This window comes from Apiospora kogelbergensis (genome assembly GCF_038363985.1).
Source record: "Apiospora kogelbergensis strain CBS 113332 chromosome Unknown utg000009l_segment0_segment0, whole genome shotgun sequence".
Taxonomy (NCBI): Eukaryota; Fungi; Ascomycota; class Sordariomycetes; order Amphisphaeriales; family Apiosporaceae; genus Apiospora; species Apiospora kogelbergensis.
The window spans coordinates 2,330,825-2,348,863 of record NW_027117426.1 but is presented as its reverse complement, the minus strand read 5'-3'; the positions used below and the strand labels follow the sequence as shown (position 1 = coordinate 2,348,863).

At 54.0% G+C, this 18,039-nt stretch overlaps 7 protein-coding genes across 7 annotated transcripts; 3 read left to right on the top strand and 4 right to left on the bottom strand.

Annotated features, from left to right (window-relative positions):
* Positions 1-4,357: 4,357 nt before the first annotated feature.
* PG998_013828 (uncharacterized protein) lies at positions 4,358-5,472 on the top strand (the record flags this gene model as incomplete). The annotated part of the gene is made up of 3 exons (XM_066880644.1): positions 4,358-4,540; positions 4,610-5,150; positions 5,195-5,472. 3 exons carry the CDS (start codon positions 4,358-4,360, stop codon positions 5,470-5,472), a joined length of 1,002 nt encoding a protein of 333 aa, XP_066724783.1.
* A 1,289-nt stretch (positions 5,473-6,761) lies between these two features.
* On the bottom strand, positions 6,762-7,951 carry PG998_013827 (pectate lyase B; the record flags this gene model as incomplete). The annotated part of the gene is made up of 4 exons (XM_066880643.1): positions 6,762-7,044; positions 7,113-7,500; positions 7,568-7,737; positions 7,800-7,951. The coding sequence occupies 4 exons, from the start codon at positions 7,949-7,951 to the stop codon at positions 6,762-6,764; spliced, it is 993 nt and encodes a 330-aa protein (XP_066724782.1).
* Positions 7,952-9,403: 1,452 nt separating this feature from the next.
* PG998_013826 (bifunctional protein RIB2) lies at positions 9,404-9,922 on the bottom strand (the record flags this gene model as incomplete). Its single annotated transcript, XM_066880642.1, has 1 exon — positions 9,404-9,922. One exon carries the CDS (start codon positions 9,920-9,922, stop codon positions 9,404-9,406), a length of 519 nt encoding a protein of 172 aa, XP_066724781.1.
* A 321-nt stretch (positions 9,923-10,243) lies between these two features.
* Positions 10,244-11,317, top strand: PG998_013825 (DnaJ domain-containing protein; the record flags this gene model as incomplete). The annotated part of the gene is made up of 2 exons (XM_066880641.1): positions 10,244-10,391; positions 10,485-11,317. 2 exons carry the CDS (start codon positions 10,244-10,246, stop codon positions 11,315-11,317), a joined length of 981 nt encoding a protein of 326 aa, XP_066724780.1.
* A 547-nt stretch (positions 11,318-11,864) lies between these two features.
* Positions 11,865-12,949, top strand: PG998_013824 (uncharacterized protein; the record flags this gene model as incomplete). The annotated part of the gene is made up of 2 exons (XM_066880640.1): positions 11,865-12,030; positions 12,117-12,949. The coding sequence occupies 2 exons, from the start codon at positions 11,865-11,867 to the stop codon at positions 12,947-12,949; spliced, it is 999 nt and encodes a 332-aa protein (XP_066724779.1).
* A 240-nt stretch (positions 12,950-13,189) lies between these two features.
* PG998_013823 (lactoylglutathione lyase) lies at positions 13,190-14,718 on the bottom strand (the record flags this gene model as incomplete). Its single annotated transcript, XM_066880639.1, has 5 exons — positions 13,190-13,365; positions 13,444-14,027; positions 14,102-14,249; positions 14,391-14,419; positions 14,510-14,718. The coding sequence occupies 5 exons, from the start codon at positions 14,716-14,718 to the stop codon at positions 13,190-13,192; spliced, it is 1,146 nt and encodes a 381-aa protein (XP_066724778.1).
* Positions 14,719-15,385: 667 nt separating this feature from the next.
* Positions 15,386-17,083, bottom strand: PG998_013822 (calcium proton exchanger; the record flags this gene model as incomplete). The annotated part of the gene is made up of 6 exons (XM_066880638.1): positions 15,386-15,600; positions 15,664-15,775; positions 15,834-16,292; positions 16,355-16,588; positions 16,647-16,858; positions 16,933-17,083. The coding sequence occupies 6 exons, from the start codon at positions 17,081-17,083 to the stop codon at positions 15,386-15,388; spliced, it is 1,383 nt and encodes a 460-aa protein (XP_066724777.1).
* Between the last annotated feature and the right edge of the window lie 956 nt (positions 17,084-18,039).

Here is an 18,039-nt window from a genome sequence, read left to right as displayed (position 1 = left end):
ACAGTAAGAAGCCGTTGCTGCCGTTGCCCGGTCACGGTCTGGTTATGATGCATTCAGAATGCATCCCTCGAAAAGCATGACGTTAGAATTGGCTCTGTGGAGTGAGTAGCGTGAGTAGCTGACGATAAGCTGGGCTGCCCAGGCTTCCTGAACGGGCCCACGATGGCCTCTAGTCCCCTCTACTAGCCAGGCTAGTCAGGGCGCGTAACACGGTCGATATCTACCCGGCCAATTGAAGGATTGAGGGAGCAAGGCGAGGGACAAAGGTGATGAACTAGCAGATCTCATCAAAATCCGGGCACAACGCCAAGGCGTCGTGATTTCAGGCCCTCGGTGCCATTCTTTCATTTGGGGCATGCAGTCGAACATCTCATAATGACAGCCAGTGTAGCTAAACCTGTGCCTGGGCGGGTCGAGATGTCTTTCTGTTCGCTCACGCCGGCGGACCGGACACCCATATTCCCCCTGGAATCATTCGAGCGCAATTTGACCGCGCATTAGGTAAGTGAGCATTGCAAAGTTCCCCGTCGCTTGGCATGCATGCGAAAAGTTTCAGAGTTGAACCGAGGGCCTGGGCCCGAACGGGAAGGTAAAAAAGGCGAGTCAGTCAGCGTGGACGGTGCGGGCTGAAAATTGCTAGCACCGAGTTTGTGTAACGAGATTGGTTTTTTTTTGTTCCCGGAGACTAGGACGAAGCTCATCCCGGTTGCTTTTCCAGACTCGGCAGCCTTCTCTTTTGTCATTTCGATATTGCGGTTTGAATCTCCAATCAGGAAGAATTTCCCATGACGATCAATCGCGCCTTGCAAGTTGGATAAGCGAAGGGCCATGCCATTCAGGAGATTCACATGCACAAACACCGTGTTGCAAGGACCAGCCGAGATACCAGTAGCATCGTTAGAGGTCGAAGATAATGCTGGTTATAGTTATTGTCTAGTAGACAGGCGCCGTTGGACAAAGGAAGCGCCGTTATCGTTAGGTCAAGATATCTCGGGCTTCTCAGTAGCCGGCAGCTAATGTAGCTTTTGCGCCTTTTAGGGCCATACGCTTGACCTAGCAGTACTGCCAGAACGCACAACAACCGGCTGAAAAGGCATCTCGACAAGGAGATTGAGGATGCTGGACACGTCGGTCCGATATCTGTTTGAGGGAAAAGGGTGTGCAGCTCCCTGTTAGTGACTGCCTGTCGCCCATACCTGACGACTTTATTACCTCCGATATTAAGGTTGCCACAGTCCACGCCCACTGAGACATGTGTAATAAACCTGAGTATTTCCGAGAAACCATTAATGGACTGGCCTGCCGTTGATGTTCACTTGGTTTGGGATGATGGATGGGGGCCCATCTGGCTTCCTCGCGACCAGTCCATGACCGCGCAACCATCCCGCGAGCAAGTGAAGCTAGCTTCGGCTAGGGATTCGCGCATTCACGCGCAGGCAGGATGTGAGGCAGATGTAATGTAGTATCGACCAAGTCCAAGTCGGGTTAGGAGGCCTAACCGGCCTGGTGCATCTGCATCTACATGAGGTGAAAGCCCCCTAACTTCCTGCAGCCCCTTCGCTGAGGGGCTTCTGATTGGTAAGAATCAACTCCGTACGCGTCAAGAGGCGGTTTTGGGAGCCACACCCCAGACGAATCGCCGTTGGGTTGGTGACCTTCATTTCCGTGTGCTCGTAACCTCGCAGATTGAGGCTGGTAGCTGGCGATGCTGCGATCAAAGGATTGAGAAACAACACGATGTTCGGCGATTGGCAAGTCCAACATGGAGTGCCGTTGCTGCAGACCGTGCACTCTGAGATAAGAACGCTTTTAGAGGCATGTCTCTTACGTCAATCGCAGATAGCCCTAGTTGCCGGTGGCTTGATCAGAACCGTGCCCAAGGCCATAAATGGGGTAATATCGAGCAGGCCCATACACGTAACCTGCTCTGCCCGCTGTCTCCATCAGACGATTGTTTATCATAAATGGCGCCGTGGGCTTGTGGTGTGTGGGGTCGTCTGTTCCCGATCAACATTCCATAGGTAGCATCCAAAGCACATCCCCCAGCTATGGGAAATGGTGATTGGCATATATCGGTGTGTAGAATGGGGCCATGCGCCGAGTCCAAAGCTGGCGAAGACATTCACAAAATGTTTGCTGAGCGGTCAGGCTTGGTGTTTACTGATAGACAAAGCTTCTTGCGATTAACGGAAAGGTTTCTGTTGGGCCAGCCATGGGTTCTGCCATAGGTGCGAATCGCTAGAGACAAGCGCCCGTCTTGCGAAGCGAAGTGAACTGACCAGCGACATCCGTACTGCCTTCATGGCAACCTGCCAAGCTACAAGGTATCGAAAAATGTATTCTGCGCTCGTCCGAAACGGACTTGCGTGCATGGGGGAGGGCTCAAGCGGTAACTTGCGCGAGGCCACAGCAGAAGCCGCCACAGCCAAGAACTGTACCAGGGAAGCAATCTGGAGGTCTCACAGTATGCCTTCTGACTGAGATTACGTTAGACAAATGCGAGATGCAGTTGCTAGGCGCAGGCAGGCGGCAGCAGGGCACCGGGCAACGAGAGGTGAGAGGAATGAAAGAGTCGAGTCTGCACAAGAGTGAAGAGTTGCTAGCAAGCCAGGACGTGCGATCCAATGGGGACAAAGATCGCCGAGCAAATTTGAGGCGGGGCTTTCCAGGCACGCCCCTCCCGAGTTAACCGAACCCCAGACTGTCAGACTGCTGACTGCCAGACTTTCCCTTCTGGCCAAGCTGCCAGGGGCCAGGGGCAGAACGGACCAGAAAGCGGCCCCAAGTATCTGACAAGAACAAACGAACTACGGGGTTGGGGGATTTCTTCATTGCTGCCGGCACTGCCTGCCCACGGTATATGCTATGCAGAACCCTATGCACTGTGCTGGTGACAGCCAGCTGTCACGACTCACAACTGAGTTTTCCTTCTCTTGGCCGACAGCGCATGGAAAGAACACGCCGTGCTGACATGGGACGAACCCGAGTGGCGTGACACGATGCCCTCAACATGGTAAACGGGATGAGCTGAGCCATGGCTGCGATCTGCTACGCTCCATGTCTTGGACACAGAATACACAGCTGAGAGCCTGCCGTGAGCACGACAGGCTCGGAAAGGGCCTCTTGTTTTGTTTCAATCTTAAACAGGGCTTGGGGATTTGGATGGCGACATAACAGAGCTATTCATGGCCGTTTGCTGGGAATGCCACAGCCGTGATAGACGGTAGGTAGCGTGCTAGACTACAGCACGTCCTAAACCCGTAGACGTAGATTTTCGTGTCAATAGCCCAGAACTCTAATCGACATGGGCAAGCACCTCGGCCGGCGCACACGAAGCCTGAGAAAACGAGAAGATGGACGGCCCAGGTGGCAGGCAACTTCGCTTCGTTATGAGAATTATAGGCCATCGTCCATCACCAATCTATTCGCATGCAATACTACCTGTTGCAAATTGGAAAGGGGCGTAGGCGCATCAAGTCATGCAGGTGTGGCCAGTATGCCACTCACTCACCACTGGACATGGACATGGACATGGACATGGACATGGGTCCTCCACACTGCACATTGTGGATACGGGCAGTCCCTTGCTGGTTGTGCCGTGTGGGCCGCCTGGGTTGGCCAATGGGAGACGCTCACGGCACGCCCCCTGCCTGTTCCTCCCAGCCCCTTGTTGCTTGTTGTTCACTTGTCCACGGCCAAGTCGGCTAGCAATGGGCAAATGCTGATGATCGTTCTTTGCTAGCATTGTTTCTCTTTTGCTGAGGAGTCCCTACCCTGCAAAGCCCGATTAGTGGCATGCGTGTTGTAACCTACCTCATTAGGCCTTGGAGGGAGGGTGAGAGGGTGAGAGAGAGAGGGAGGAGGCAGGAGCAAGGCACATCGAAAAGACGACTGAACAAGGCATGCAGCCAGAGTGAGAGCGGCATGACATCCGCCCAGAGAGATCTGCAGCTACTCTGCTCTGTATTCACCTTCCATTGGCAGTGAAGAAGCCCTTCCCATTGGATCGAGATGATTCACTCCGAGGAAGCTGCTGCTGCTGTTACTGCTGCTGCTGCTGCTGCTGCTGCTAGTTAAATTCCGCCCTTCCCCCTTCCTTCCTCTCGCAGGTCTCCCCCGTTCTTTCTTCTTCCCACCTCCTTCCTAATTTCCGTCATCTACCCCAAAGAGACGAAGCGAGTCAATCAAGTCGTTGGTCGAAGCAGAAGAACCTTTCCTATCTTCATTCGCTATATACTCTGCATCCATTGTTGTCTGTACAAAATTATTTCGACAAGTCGGCACTCTTGTTTACATTGCTATCGACATCAAGCAGTATTCCATACTTTTTTTCGCTGCCCCCGCGTAATAATTCAAGATGAAGTCCACAATCGTTGCCTCTTCCACCCTCTTGGGTCTGGCCCTCGCCGTGCCTCAGGGCATCACCGAGAAGCTCACCCCGACCGGCTCTGCCCCGGCCGGCTGCTCTGGTACCTTCGACGGCTCCTTCGAGATCACCGTTGCCAAGATTACTGAGAAGAAGCGCAGCCTCATGCCCGAGGTTCGTGTGACCCAAACCCCTTGGCAAGTTGGGCCGTGGAACAGCAGCACTGACTAACACCTTCAACAGAGACGCGCTGAATGCGGCAAGGGAGGCGTCTTGGTCATGACCCTTAAGGACGGCACGACCAAGGATTCTCAGGATCGCATTGGCTACATCGCCTCCAACAACCAGTTCCAGTTCGATAAGCCTGCCCAAGCCGGTGCTCTCCTCACCAGCGGCTTCTCCGTCTGCGAGAACAACGTGCTTGCCCTGGGCGACACCAAGACCTTCTACCGCTGCCTGTCGGGTACCTTCTACAACTTGTACAACAAGAACTGGGCCGAGCAATGCGAGCCTGTTTCCATCATTGCTCTGCCTTGCGGCTCCAAGGACACTGCGTCTCAGGTGCCTGACGGCCAGATTGTTGGAACTACTGTTGTCCAGACCACCATTGTCACCGCCCTGAGCGATGGCCAGCCCCAGGTCGTCACCACTGCCGTCCCAATCCCTATGTGTCAGATTGGTGATGGTCAGGTCCAGGTTCACACCACCCCTTGTGCGTCTGTGACTTCGGCGCCCGCCACCAAGCCCGCCGCCCCGACGGCACCTGTGAGCCAGATCAGTGATGGTCAGATTCAGGTTCCTCCCCCAGCACCGCTGCGCCCCCGCCAGCTCCCGTTCCTACTGGATCGGCACCCGCGGCTCCTGCCCCCTCGGCTTCGTCTCCGGCTCCCACATACCCGGCAGCCCCGCCGGCCCCCACTGGCGGTAACGCTACTGTTCCCTCGACCCCCTCGAAGCCATCGAGCCCCAGCGCTCCCAGCCAGCCTTCGCCCAGTGCTCCGGCCGGAAGCCCGTCGGCTCCCCCTGCCAGTGGGTCCAGCAAGATGGCTGCCGGTTCGGTCGGTGCCCTCATCGTCGGCATGGTGGCTGCGATCGCCTACCTTTGAGTTCTTTAATAGGAACTGATGGAACTATTTCATTCTGTCGGATTCTTGTGGATCCGAAACTCATTCTTGTATTCAAGCGAGGCACGAAAACTGAAAGGCGGCAGTGATAGTCGCTGCAGTAGTAATGATTGACTAATGGGTCGTACGTGGGCAAGACGATGAAACGACGCATGGGATTGGTGGTGGAGGTAATTGAGCGTGCGCGCGGATGTAGGCGCGATACATAGTGCATAAACGAACATGATCAATACATGGCATCCCATTGGAAACTAAACACTGGATCATTCACCGTCTTCAATCATGGAATTTTCTGAAGTGACTTTGTCCACAAGCGCATTGTTCTACGCTGGAACGTGGTACAGCGCGGTGTGGTGCTACGTGCATCCGCATATTCACTGTCATCGTGCTCGCTCGTCCCGTCACAGTCAGTCATGCGGACGTTGACTTACTCAACGGCGGCTACGCCTTAACAGAAGCCTGCATGCGTTAACGCCAGTCTGTGCGATGACAGCAACTTTATCGACCAGACCGCCACTAGACCGACAACTGCCGATCCGAGCAGCTTGTTGATTCTTGGTTCCTCCCACCATCTCCGCACCAAGCCACGCCGTACCATGGTCCAAGTTTTCGAGGTTCGATGAAAAACCTGATTGATGTTGATTTATGTTATGATTTTAATGGCGCTATAAGATGACCAATATAGATCAACATTATCATCCGTCATAGATATAAGATATCTTTGAATAAGCATATGAGAGGCAGCGCTCTCGTCATCAAAGGGGACACACATAGGCGAGGTGGCGAGTTTGGAATAAAAAGGGAGGTTATATGTGACGTTCATAAGGAGACTATCGAGACACCACCCATAACTACTTACATATAACTGCATGCCTTGGATGCTGGCCTGGATCCTCCTAACTGTGGCTGATGGATAGAAACCCAGGGAATAATAATTGCTTCCGCTAAAGGGGCTTGGCGGTGAGAGATTGTTTCCAGTTCTGTGTGTTGGCGTAGCAGCCGCAGTTGAATACCACGGTCAAGTGGGCGAATCCATCAAGCATAGCCGAAGGCGTGCACAGCAATGACGGCGGTGAAATATCATAACATCAGATGCAGCAGCGACAGACAGCCCAGGATATATATATGTGTGTGTGTATGGCATTCGAATTATATACAAAAAGAAGTGGTGACTCGGTAACTTACGCCCTCCTCTTCGAAAATTACGTCCTTGGGAGATGGTGGCAGTGCGAGCTTGGAATATATTCCAACCAACAAGGCTGATTGGCAGCCTAGAATGAGAGCTTCTGTCCAGCGTTGGCCATGACTGAAGACTTGACATTCCCAGAGCCAAGCTTGCTATACGAGTAAGGAACCGAGGTCAGAGTGCCCTTGGGAGCCGAGTTGTCGCTGCCGCCGAGGTTGACATCGTTGACGACGGCGTAGCCGGTGACGTCGCTGTCCTGGCTGAAGATGGCCTTCTTGCCCGAATCCTCGAAGACGCTGCTCTCGACCAGGAGCTGGGCGCCCATGCGTGTGTTGATGCCGGTTGAAAGCACCTTGTAGTAGTAGTTGCTGTTTCCCGGTGGTTAGCCGCGGCGTCGCTCGGATATGTCTCCCCACATATGCATGTGCAAACTTACTTGAATATGTGGCCAGTGCCGAAGCGGAACGAGGGCGCGCGAGAGTTGATGTTTTCCCAGCGGTTGTTGGCGTAGGTGACGTGGAGGTGGCCGGTGTCCTCCTTGCCGTTGCTGTCCGAGTGGCCCACGAGGGAGCCCTTCCAGTGGTCGTGGAGGTACGAGTTGGAGATGGTGACCCACTCGCAGGCGTGGGTGACGTCGATGAGGCCGTCGTAGTAGTCCTTGTCGTGGTCCATGTCGTTGGAGACGTCGACGTGGTCGACCCAGACGTTCTTGGAGTTCTGGATGGTGAGGATGTCGCCGTTCTCCGCCACGACCTTGGACATCTTCATGTTCCGGACGATGACGTTGGACTGCTTGTTGATGGTGAGACCGACGCCAGTCATGCCTTTGCGGGTGTTCGGTCAGCTTGCCACGTCTTCTCCGTACGACTCATGGGGAAGCGAACGACTTACTTGAACCAGAGGCACCGATGATGGACTTATTGGACTTGACGCGGACCTTGGTGTTGCCCGAGATGGAACCCTTCACGACAATGACCATCTTGTCGCTAGACTCAGCGGCAGCCGTGAACTGCGCCAGGGACGAGACAGTGGTGGTAGTGCCTCCCGTGCCGCCAGTGGTGCTGCATATCACGGTCAACAAGAGCCCCCAGTACCGGTCCAACGACTCGAATGCTTTACTTACCCGCCATTCTGAGTACAGTAACCAACGTTGCAAGCATCGGTAATGCTAGCACGCTTCTCGATGGTTCGCGCATCCAGAGGGCCGTCCTGGGTAGGGGTAGGGGAAGCGGCAGCAGCGCCGAAGACGGCGATGAGGGCGGTGGTGGGCTTCATATCTGGATCTGGGCTGTGCTGCTTGGGGTGAGAGTATCAGTGTACGCAACTGAACATGGTATGAACGGATGTGGCCATTCTTATAGAAACCTCAACGAGTCCATGCCGAAGTGAGTGGCTAGGAGTACCGCAGCCGAGCATCGAAGCACCCATCTCCATGCCCGATCTGGCAAATTGGACGAAGAAGCGTCTTGGTGGTGTAAAATGATTGGTGGAAATTGGGCCAACAAGGACAGTGACGTTCAAGTCAGTCTGTGCTGGGCTGGCCGTCACAGAGACCCGCATCGGTTGTGGGGTAAAGGGGTCGAGCAAGGGGTGGCACTCGACTGATGGCTGACATGTTGATGGCGCGCCATGATACTTCATACGGTACACGACTACTGACAACTCGTCGTGGCTTATCTGTATCCGTTGACAACCCTAAGCCTATGGCTCGAGACGGTACCACAGCACCCCCAAGAGTGGGAGTCTTTCTGCAACAGGCATTGGTGGCCAAGTAGAAGTGAGTAAAGTCGTCGAGAGGTTTTCCCGCCAATAATTAGCCTGTCACCCCTGGCCCCAATTATCATCAACCTCTAACATATTTCTCTCTGGGCAACCGCATTGCGATGCGGGGGGTCCAATGAGCACCGCGGAGACATGTTCCCTTCTAGGCCGGCCATTGCCTTGGCAAAAGCTTGATGCCGTATCCTGACCGATCTGGCAGCTGGGTGGCTCGACAACGCGGACGAACTGGTGCCATACGCAGCGACGATCATCCAAGGCGGTTACACAGTCGCCGCGAGACTTGGTCCTCTGTCTGGCGGCCAAAGTCATTCGTGGAATATAAATGCCAGACACATGTCCAAATCCATCGAGTCTCGGTGCCTGCATACAGACTATTGACTGCGGTCGAGTGCCCCGAGCAATATTGCTTCCTTGGCATGGCGTCTCGGCAGTCTACATAGATTCTCTGCCGGCGTAGACAGCCGTGTAATATGTGATGCCTTCCCCCAGCAGCCCAGGCATCCCGGAGGGCCCCACTCCTGCCCGTGGCCGTGTCTTATTCACCCCTACCCCGGGATCTCACCGTCCATAAGCATCCACCCTCCTCGGCAATGCCGAACCAAAGTCTGGTTGATCACACCACACCACACCACGCCGTCGTCGCCCTCCAACATATTGCATCATAACGCTGGCTGTCTTCAACAACCAATAACCCGCCTGGTTAGCTCAATCGGTAGAGCGTGAGACTCTTAAGTTTCCGCCTCATCCTCTTCTAACGTTGACGGCGATTGCTTCGAGATAATCTCAAGGCTGCGGGTTCGACCCCCGCATCGGGCTCAATTCCTGATGCATCTGATTCAATCAGATAAAACTTTTTTTTGTCGTTTCTGGAGTTTGTATTGTGGTTTAATCGTGACCGAATCATCCTGATTCGTTTGCTTTCAAGAGTTAATGCGGATCGAACGCCTATTTCTCATGGCCAGCCGTCGCTACCTCCAGGATCTCCTCCTCCAATCCAGGAATGTGCACATACGATATGCCGGCATCTTGCAGCTTTTGCCTGCCCGAGTTGTCGCTCACAAACTTTTCGGGCTCGTAGACTCCCACATAGACCGTCCGGATCTTGGCCGCCCCGATCTTCAGAATCCGGTCCACACAGGGCAGGTTCCCGCTGAGGCGGAACGAGCACGGCTCCATCGTCGTGTACAGCGCGACCTTGTCAGGTAGGACGGCATCCAGGTTGCCGGCGTCGCCCATGGAGTGCTTCTGAGCCAGCTTCTCGAAACAGCATTGCTCCGCGTGGGTGTTGCCGGGGAGTTCCAGTGTGTAGCCCGTGGACAGGACCTCGTTGGTGGCTGCGTTCACCATGACGGCCCCGACGCGGTAGTTGCTGGGCTTCGGTGGTGACTTTTGCGCCAGCGACAAGGCGTATCTGAGGTACGCTGTATGGTCCCCGGCCGGGATATTGAGGGGGCAGTCGGACATGTTCAAGTAAAAAAATAAATCCGTGAAACGGTGGCTTGGTTCCAAGTAGAGAGTGAAGTAAGAAATTGAATGTATCGGGTTGGTGTTATTGCATTGGCTAGATTGGCTGACAACGCCCAAGCTGGATTCCGTCATCCCACCAATTGCCCCGCCATGTCCATGTCCATGTCCCATCCCAATAGCTGCGATAAGATACCAACCAGTACGCGACGCGCCTTCAATTAAGCACATGCAACAACCGTCGCATTCATCTCTCTGAGTCTGCAATTCATCGAACTTCTTTTCCCCTTTACTCCGAGTCCCTACTAGGACCCTGTCAGAATGTCCGACTCAGAAGACCACGCAGAGGATCTTTCCCAGGATGGACTTCCCACAGTTGACCCGTATGAGGTCTTGGTCCTCGAGCGCTCCGCGACAGCGGACCAGATCAAGTCCGCCTATCGCAAGCTCGCCTTGAAGCACCACCCGGGTAAGAATTCGGCGGTCCTGTCTCCTTTCCTTTTCTTCAAATGCCCTTATTTGCGAGTAACTGAGCTGATGATTTGAACCCTCGTCTTGACAGACAAGGTCACCGATTCCACGAACAAGCAAGAAGCCACAGAGAAGTTCCAAGAAATCGCCTTCGCCTACGCCGTACTATCCGACCCGGCCCGACGCAAGCGTTACGACGAGACGGGATCGACCTCGGAGGCAATCGTAGACGCCGAGGGCTTCAGCTGGACCGAATTCTACAGCGCGCAGTTCCGCGACGCCGTGTCGGACGACGCCATCGCCAAGTTCGCCGCCAAGTACAAGGGCTCCGATGAAGAGAAGGATGACTTGCTTCTCGCGTACGAGAAGAACGAGGGCGATATGGATGCGGTGTACGAGACGGTGGTACTGAGTGACGTGCTCGAGGACGACGCGCGGTTCCGGGCCATCATTGACGAGGCTATCAAGACCAAAGACGTTGCTGCGTTCAAGGCTTACACCAAAGAGACTAAGAAATCCAAGGAGGCACGCATCAAGGCAGCCAAGGGTGAAGCGGCCGAGGCCGAGGAGTACGCGAAGGAGCTAGGCGTTCACGACAAGCTATTCGGAGTCGGCAAAGGAAGTGGCAGCACCGCGAAGAAAGGAAAGAAGGGGGCCAAGAAGGACGCCTCGGAAGATGCCCTAGCTGCTCTGATCCGCAAGAACCAGCAGAGTCGTGAAGAGCGCCAGGACAACTTCTTTGCCGGCCTGGAAGCCAAGTATGCCGGCGGCTCCAAGAAGGGCAAGAAGAGAACTCACGAGGAAGAAATCGATGAACCTTCCGAGGAAGCCTTTGCGGCTATGGGAGCTCGTCTCAAGAAGAGCAAGGCTGCAGATGACGTTTCCAGCAGCAAAGATGGCCGTCCCAAGCGAACGAGGAAGTAACACAGGAGACGCGGCATTTCTTTGGTTTCCTTGTATATCATGGCAGCAATGGAGTTTGGGATATGGGCTCTCCGTACAGGAACATGAGCGAGCATCAGGCGTTTCATTACCGCTACTGGGCTGTGATGGCAGCAGTAGACTGGGACAACCCTAGGTTCCCTGGAGAATCGGGATTCATCTGCATATATGGAGTAATAATTCTACAGCAGCCTTATAATGCTCAATTGTGGGCTGACTTGTGTTGTTTCAATGCCAAATAGCAAGTAGTCGTGTCCGTTATACGGCGTCTCTTTGTTTCGATATACTCTATCGTCTCACCTACCCAATCATATATTGACGCGTGCAACTCCCACACGACGCGTCAAGCTCCAATGCAAGCACTTTAGCATGTGTTTTAACTTTGGCGCGACTGCTCCATCTCCAACCATCTCCAACCATCTCCAACCTCAACCCACAACACAAACTCGCTTCAATACGAAATCTAGCCGGCACGCATGTCGCTCGGGAGTGTAGAAAGGACTGCGCGGTGCGGGAGAAAAACGATGCCATGACCAGCGTCGCCACCACGACGGATGATGGCAAGGAGAGCGGCGGCGCCGCCAAGTATGAGTTCTATCCCATATACTGCAATGCCGTCTCCCCTACCTTGCGAACGTGGTGTCCGCTGACGGCGCATGACATCTTCGGCCTGCAATGGAAAGTCACAGTGGAGAGTATGGACGCACCACCAGTCCGCAGACGAGACAAGCCGTTCGGGAGGTGCAAGCTAGCTAACAGCAAGAACCACAACCAACTACAGGCCAGAAATACATGTTCTTCTACCTCAACCACCCCATATCCTGGGCCCGCATAGTCGGCGTCGTCGTGGCCATCGACTCCTTCTACGGCCGGCGCATCTACACCATCGACGACAGCAGCGGGGCCTGCATCGAATGCTGCGTGGCGCTACCTACGCCCGACAAGACAGACAAAACCGCCGCGACCTCGGCCGCGCCGCCGCCAGACCCTTACCCTGACATCGAGACGGGCATCGTGGTCGACGTCAAAGGCGTTCTCGCCGTGTTTCGCAACGAGCCGCAGATCGGCGTCGTCAAGATGGCGCGCGTGCGCTCCACCAACGCCGAGGTGGCCTTCTGGGGCAAAACCCGCACGTTCCGTGAAGGGACGCTGGCCGAGCCCTGGTTCGTGGACGCGGCTATGGTCCGGCGGCTCAAGCGGCACAACGAGAAGGACGCGGCGAACAAGAACAATAGCAAGCAGGACTCTAGTGGCAGAGGCAGAGAGGCTGCCGATAACAGCAGGGGGAGGAGAAGTAGGAGTAGGAGGGATGAAGGAGCTGCTGAAAGCCACACAACGATGAGGGATTCTCCTCGAAGGCATAGGCGAGAAGAAGGTGGAGGAGAACACCAGGGCAGCAGGAGGAGGAAAGCAGATGGCGCAGATGACGCAGGGCAAGAAGAGGCCATAGCAGGCCAGCAGACCGAAGAACAACGGTCTAAACGCTACCGAGAAGATGGTGACAAGAGACAGTGGGAGGGAAATCCGTCGTTGAGGCACAAGCCACATCGGCCATCCAAGCTGAGCAACGTGGCTACCTATATCGAAGGCCAATACGATGCTTTGGGACTTTAAGCTTTCAGGATATGGCAATGATTCCCAAGGGACGTGCTTTTTGAACTATGTTATCACTGCTGTCACATTCTAAGCATGGCGTTCTGGTTTGGTTTTTACAGTTGGCGATAAACTGGTTTCCAGTTTATGTCCAAGTACGTTCTTGTATATACTATGTATGCTCGCTACCAATTTGTACAGCAACTCGATACGTTTTTGGCCTCAAAATGTTTGTTTTGTATGCTTTGTGATAGAATGCATCTAGAAGTTGGGCTTGCCAGCAAATCGCTCATTCTGCACGATCTCGATCCAGTAACCATCAGGATCCAAGACGAAAGCCACATTCTTCATGCGGCCGTCTGTGAGGCGCTTCTTCCAGTTGACATTCATGCCCTCAAGGCGCTCGCACGCCGATTCGAGGTGGTCCACAGAGACGCCTGAGTTGCAATTAGCACATAACATACAGAGCTTTGGCGAGCAGAGAAGGCGATTGCAACGGAAACGACATGACTTACAAATGTGGCCGAAGCCCTGGGGCTGCGCGTTGCCGTCGTGGTACTTGAAGCTCTCGTCCTTCTCGGTGCCGTAGTTCCAAGTGAGCTCGAGGACACCCTCGGAGTCGGGGGTGAAGCCATCCTCGGGCGCGCCCTTGGTTCCCGGGTAGCCGAGGAAGTAGAGGTTGAAACCGGCGCTCTCCTGCTCCATTGTGCGGAGCAGCCTCATGCCCATGGTCTCCTGGTAGAACTTGAGGGACTTCTCGGCGTCCTTGACGCGGAGCATGGTGTGGTTCATGCGGTAGGTCTTGACGTCGGTGGCGCTGGGGTCCGAGGGCTCGTTGGGGTCGTCAGCGCCCTTGGTAAGCGCGTTGAGGCTGACGATCTCGACCCAGTAGTTGTCAGGGTCGAGGGCGAAGGCGATGTGCCTCATGCGGCCGTCCGTCAGCTTCTTTTGGAACTTGTAGCCGGCCTGCTCGATGCGGTTGCAGGCCGACTGAATGTTGTCGACGCTGATGCAGATGTGGCCGAAGCCGCGGTGGGGCTCCTTGTTGCCGTTGTTAACGGTGAAGTTGTCATCATTTTCGGTGCCGTAGTTGTGCGTCCTTTCGCAGTGGTGTCAGTCCCCATTGCGCCCAAGACAGAAAGAAAGAGAAGGCATGCGCCTAAAAGTACTTACAACTCAACAACGCCCTCTCGGTCAAACGTGGTGTTGCCCGATGAAAGGGCCCCGGGAGAGTCGTACGCCAAAAAGTAGAGATCGAATTTGTTGTCAGGGAACTCGAGCTTCTTGATCAAGCTCATTCCAAGGAACTCATAGAATTTCACTATAGTTATACAGCCCAAGAGCCCCATTGGTCAGCCCAGCTGTAGTAGGTAGTATATTTGTCTCAGGGTGGCACATAGCGCTTGTGCGCTATAACTTGCACGCATGGATCTGAGAACCTTGAGGGATGATGGAAGCATACCGGAAGCCTTGGGGTCTTTCACGCGAAGCCTAACAACAAGCAGGATTATGTTTAGCCCTCAGGTGTCCCCGTGATTCCCCAGACAAAGGGTGGAATGTTACCGGTGGGGCTGGACTCACATGGAATGGTTGAACTTGTAGTTCTTGGTATCTGTGGTGGTCGCCATGGCTGCAAAGCTTCGTGACGTGGTTGCCGCTGTAATGTGTACCGTGGTCAGTGCCGGAAAGGGTACTCGACGTCGTGAATGTGTCTCACCTATGATGCGAGGGGCTTGTGAGAGTAGACCAGTCTGTAGTCGGATTCGCTGAAAGGCTCTGAGAGCGGACATTCAGTCTTGGGTACGTGAAAGAGGTTTGCTTGAGCGTGTAGAGAGTATTGGTTCACTGGGCCCAGAGAGCAATAAGGGTGATGGATGACGTTGTGGTTTATTATTGGAGACACGAGCTCCCAACCAGGCCAGCAAAAGCTTGAGCTGAGCTACCCCGCACTAGAGCTACAGTAAATGCATAGTCCCGCTAACTAAATACAGTGAGCGTCTCTTCTTTCCTCGCCAGTTCTTTGTTTCGTAGTCCTACTTAACTGTCTTTACCCCGTCCTATACTTCCGTCAAAGGCAGTAAATGCAAGAAATCTACAAGAAACACACTATATCACCTTGGATTTTGGAGACAGTGATGTCTAAGGAAATCAATCGTCCACCTCGTTGTTACCGAGAACTCCTTTCTGGTGGAACCCCAGCTACGTACCTCCTATCCTGGTATTTGAGGTTCTCCCTCTCCAAACCAGCAGCCCCTTGTTGTAATATACAGAATGTTGACAAAAAAAGAAATGTTTGGCGTCTCGGCCATAAGTATCGAGCCTCTTGCGAGGCTCATCAGAGGATTATTCTACCTCTGTGGTAACATGGCCGCATCAGGACTCGGCCAGTTCAACGTATAATCTGCAAGATCACGTGTTCGCGATTGGGCCAATGGCATGGCTCGCGAATCAACGTTATTACGCCGGAGCAGGAATTGAAGACTTAAGCGAGGCCTTAAAGGCGTCGAGGCCAGCATCTTCGTTGCTCAAACCGTCGCTTGGGGCGGCGAAGAAGGCGACGGCAATAATAACATACATCGCCATCAACATCACACCTTCAAGGTAGTTGGATTTGCCGTCCTGGACCGTGTAAATAACGACAAGAACGGCAAGGATAAAGGCGATGGTTTCGACTGTGGGGGTTCGCTGTCAGTATGGTCGTGAACATCAACATTGTGGGCTCCTTATATACATACAGGTCTCGAAGCGCATCGTCATGTCATGGCCCATAATCCAGCCCAGAACGACCAGGAACGGCGTCACGAACATAGCAATCTGGATGCTGGATCCAATCGCAACTTGCATGGCCTGAAACTGTATTAGCGACTTCCGACTCATATCACACCAGCTCGAGAGCAGCACATACCAAATCCATATTATTCTTAACAGCCACGACGACAGCCGTAACATGTTCCGCCGCGTTTCCGACAATAGGAATCAAGATTAGACCGATGAAGTTGCGGCTAATGTTGGCTCGCTCCACCAGCGCGTCGATACTGTCGACCAGATAATCGGCACAGATGGCAACCAACACAGTAGTAATGACCAGAATGAAACCAGAGGCCCAGGCTCCCAGTAGGGGTTCGTCATCGCCGTCCGTTTCGGCCGGGGCTTCGCGTTCGGCTTGCTCCTCGTCTCCAGGACTAAGCTGGGGTTGCTGCTTGGACTTGGGCACGAAAAGGTTGTGATGAGTTCTCAGAGAGAAGTTCAAGTAAAAGGCGTACATGATGAGCAAGATGATGGCCGTACCGCGCGAGAGGTTGAGGATCGTTTGCTCGCGCTCGTCGGGGTTGCGATTCAAGGAACTCTGCATAACCATGGACAACTGTACGGGAAGTTAGTCTACCCATCTGCCCATCGGCTCAGATAACGGATGCGTTCACTTACAGCACTAGGAACAACCATAGAGGCAGCCGCGAGCATGAGCAACGAGCAAGTTGTTTGCGCCGTAATGTCGGTGAACTCCTGTTCCATTCCATCTCCAGCATCGTCCTTCATATTCTTGAGTCCACCGAAAAAGAAGCACATGCCCATAACGAGGAGCAAATTGGAGAGAATGGATCCGATCATGGAAGATTTAACCACTGCATATTGCCTTTCTTTCAGGGCGATGACGCTGACCTGCACCCGGAACTTAGATTAGCGACCAAAAAGCCTATCGCGGTTTCGAGCCACTTACAATCAGCTCAACGGCGTTGCCGAAGGTCGCATTCAACAAGCCGCCCAGCTGTTCGCCGAGCTTCGCCGAGATATCTTCCGTCGCATTGGATAGGACAGCAGCAAGCGGAATAATAGCGAAGAAGTTGATGGTGAAAACGGCGACAGGGTCCATTCCAGTCATACCAGCCATCAGGCCAATGGGCACGCAAAATAGAAGGATGTTGATCTTGGCTGAGTGATGCGTCAAAGGTTAGTCGGCGCATTTCCCAACAAGTCGACCGCGGCCCATCAGCGGCTTCACTTACATCGCAGCAAAGTCGCCTTGATAATATGCCAGAGACGGGCAGGGAACTTCACAAGTGGCTTGTCACTGTCCATGCCCGGGGTGTACCACAGGTCAAGGAAGAACCTGTAGGTGTCGCTGTGGTGATGGTTCTGGACAGAGCCGGAGCCCATCAAGGGGTGGTTTCATGAGCATAGCCATTCTGAGGCATCGTGTTCTTGCGCGGCAGCGTGATGCCGCGTATCAAGCCTCGAACACTTGGTAAAGCTATATATATATAATGACGATGAGGCGCGCCGTTGGTCAGTCTCAGTTGCGCATAGGTATCTGGCGAAACTGGGGGTTATATCGACGAGAGCCGCTCGGCACCATACTCCGCCGCCGCAGTGCAACGATATTCGATATAGGAAGGTAAACTTGTGATCGGTGGCAGGCCGTGGCGGTACAAGGAACAGTAGATAAAAACTCAAGTGACCGGGCCAGGGGGTGAGGTCAAACAAGTTTTATGGATGGGTGGTGAAAAGAAGGGATATGAAGAACATTCTGCGGAGAAAGACTAAAGTTTGGAAGCGCGGTATACTCACACATGATTCGGGATAGGATACCGAAAGCGCAGATAAGAGTAGGTTATTAGATTGTCAATTTCGTGGGGTAGCGCCCAAGAATGTACACAGCCGGGCGGACGAGTCAAGGCGAGCAGACAAAAGGGCGACGATGAAGTGCACGCCGCAAACGTTTAAGTTGGTAGCGCAGTGGATGTATGCTGGGTTGGAAGTATCGCGGGAGCTTGGCCCTGTTGCTTGAGTTGCTCTTTGTTCTATGCCCAGCGTTGCGCTGATCTCGTGCAGAAAATAGTCGATTTAGCGAGAAGGCGCAGTGCTGTCCTCGCGTGGCCCCAAGCTGAGTAGGGAATAGGAGATGGGTGGTGTCGAGGTGAGGGTTCGACGAATCCCAGGAGAAGCTGATAGTTCACAAGTTGGGCGGAAGGGGGAGATTGGATTCCTTCCTCGGCAAGGAGCGAAAGGGCGTCCTTGGGCCTTGATGTTAGGCAAGCCGCTGGGGTGGGGACCGTGTGCAATGGGCAGGTGGGAAGTGGGAAGAGAGGGCAAGCGGTACGGAGTACGGAGTA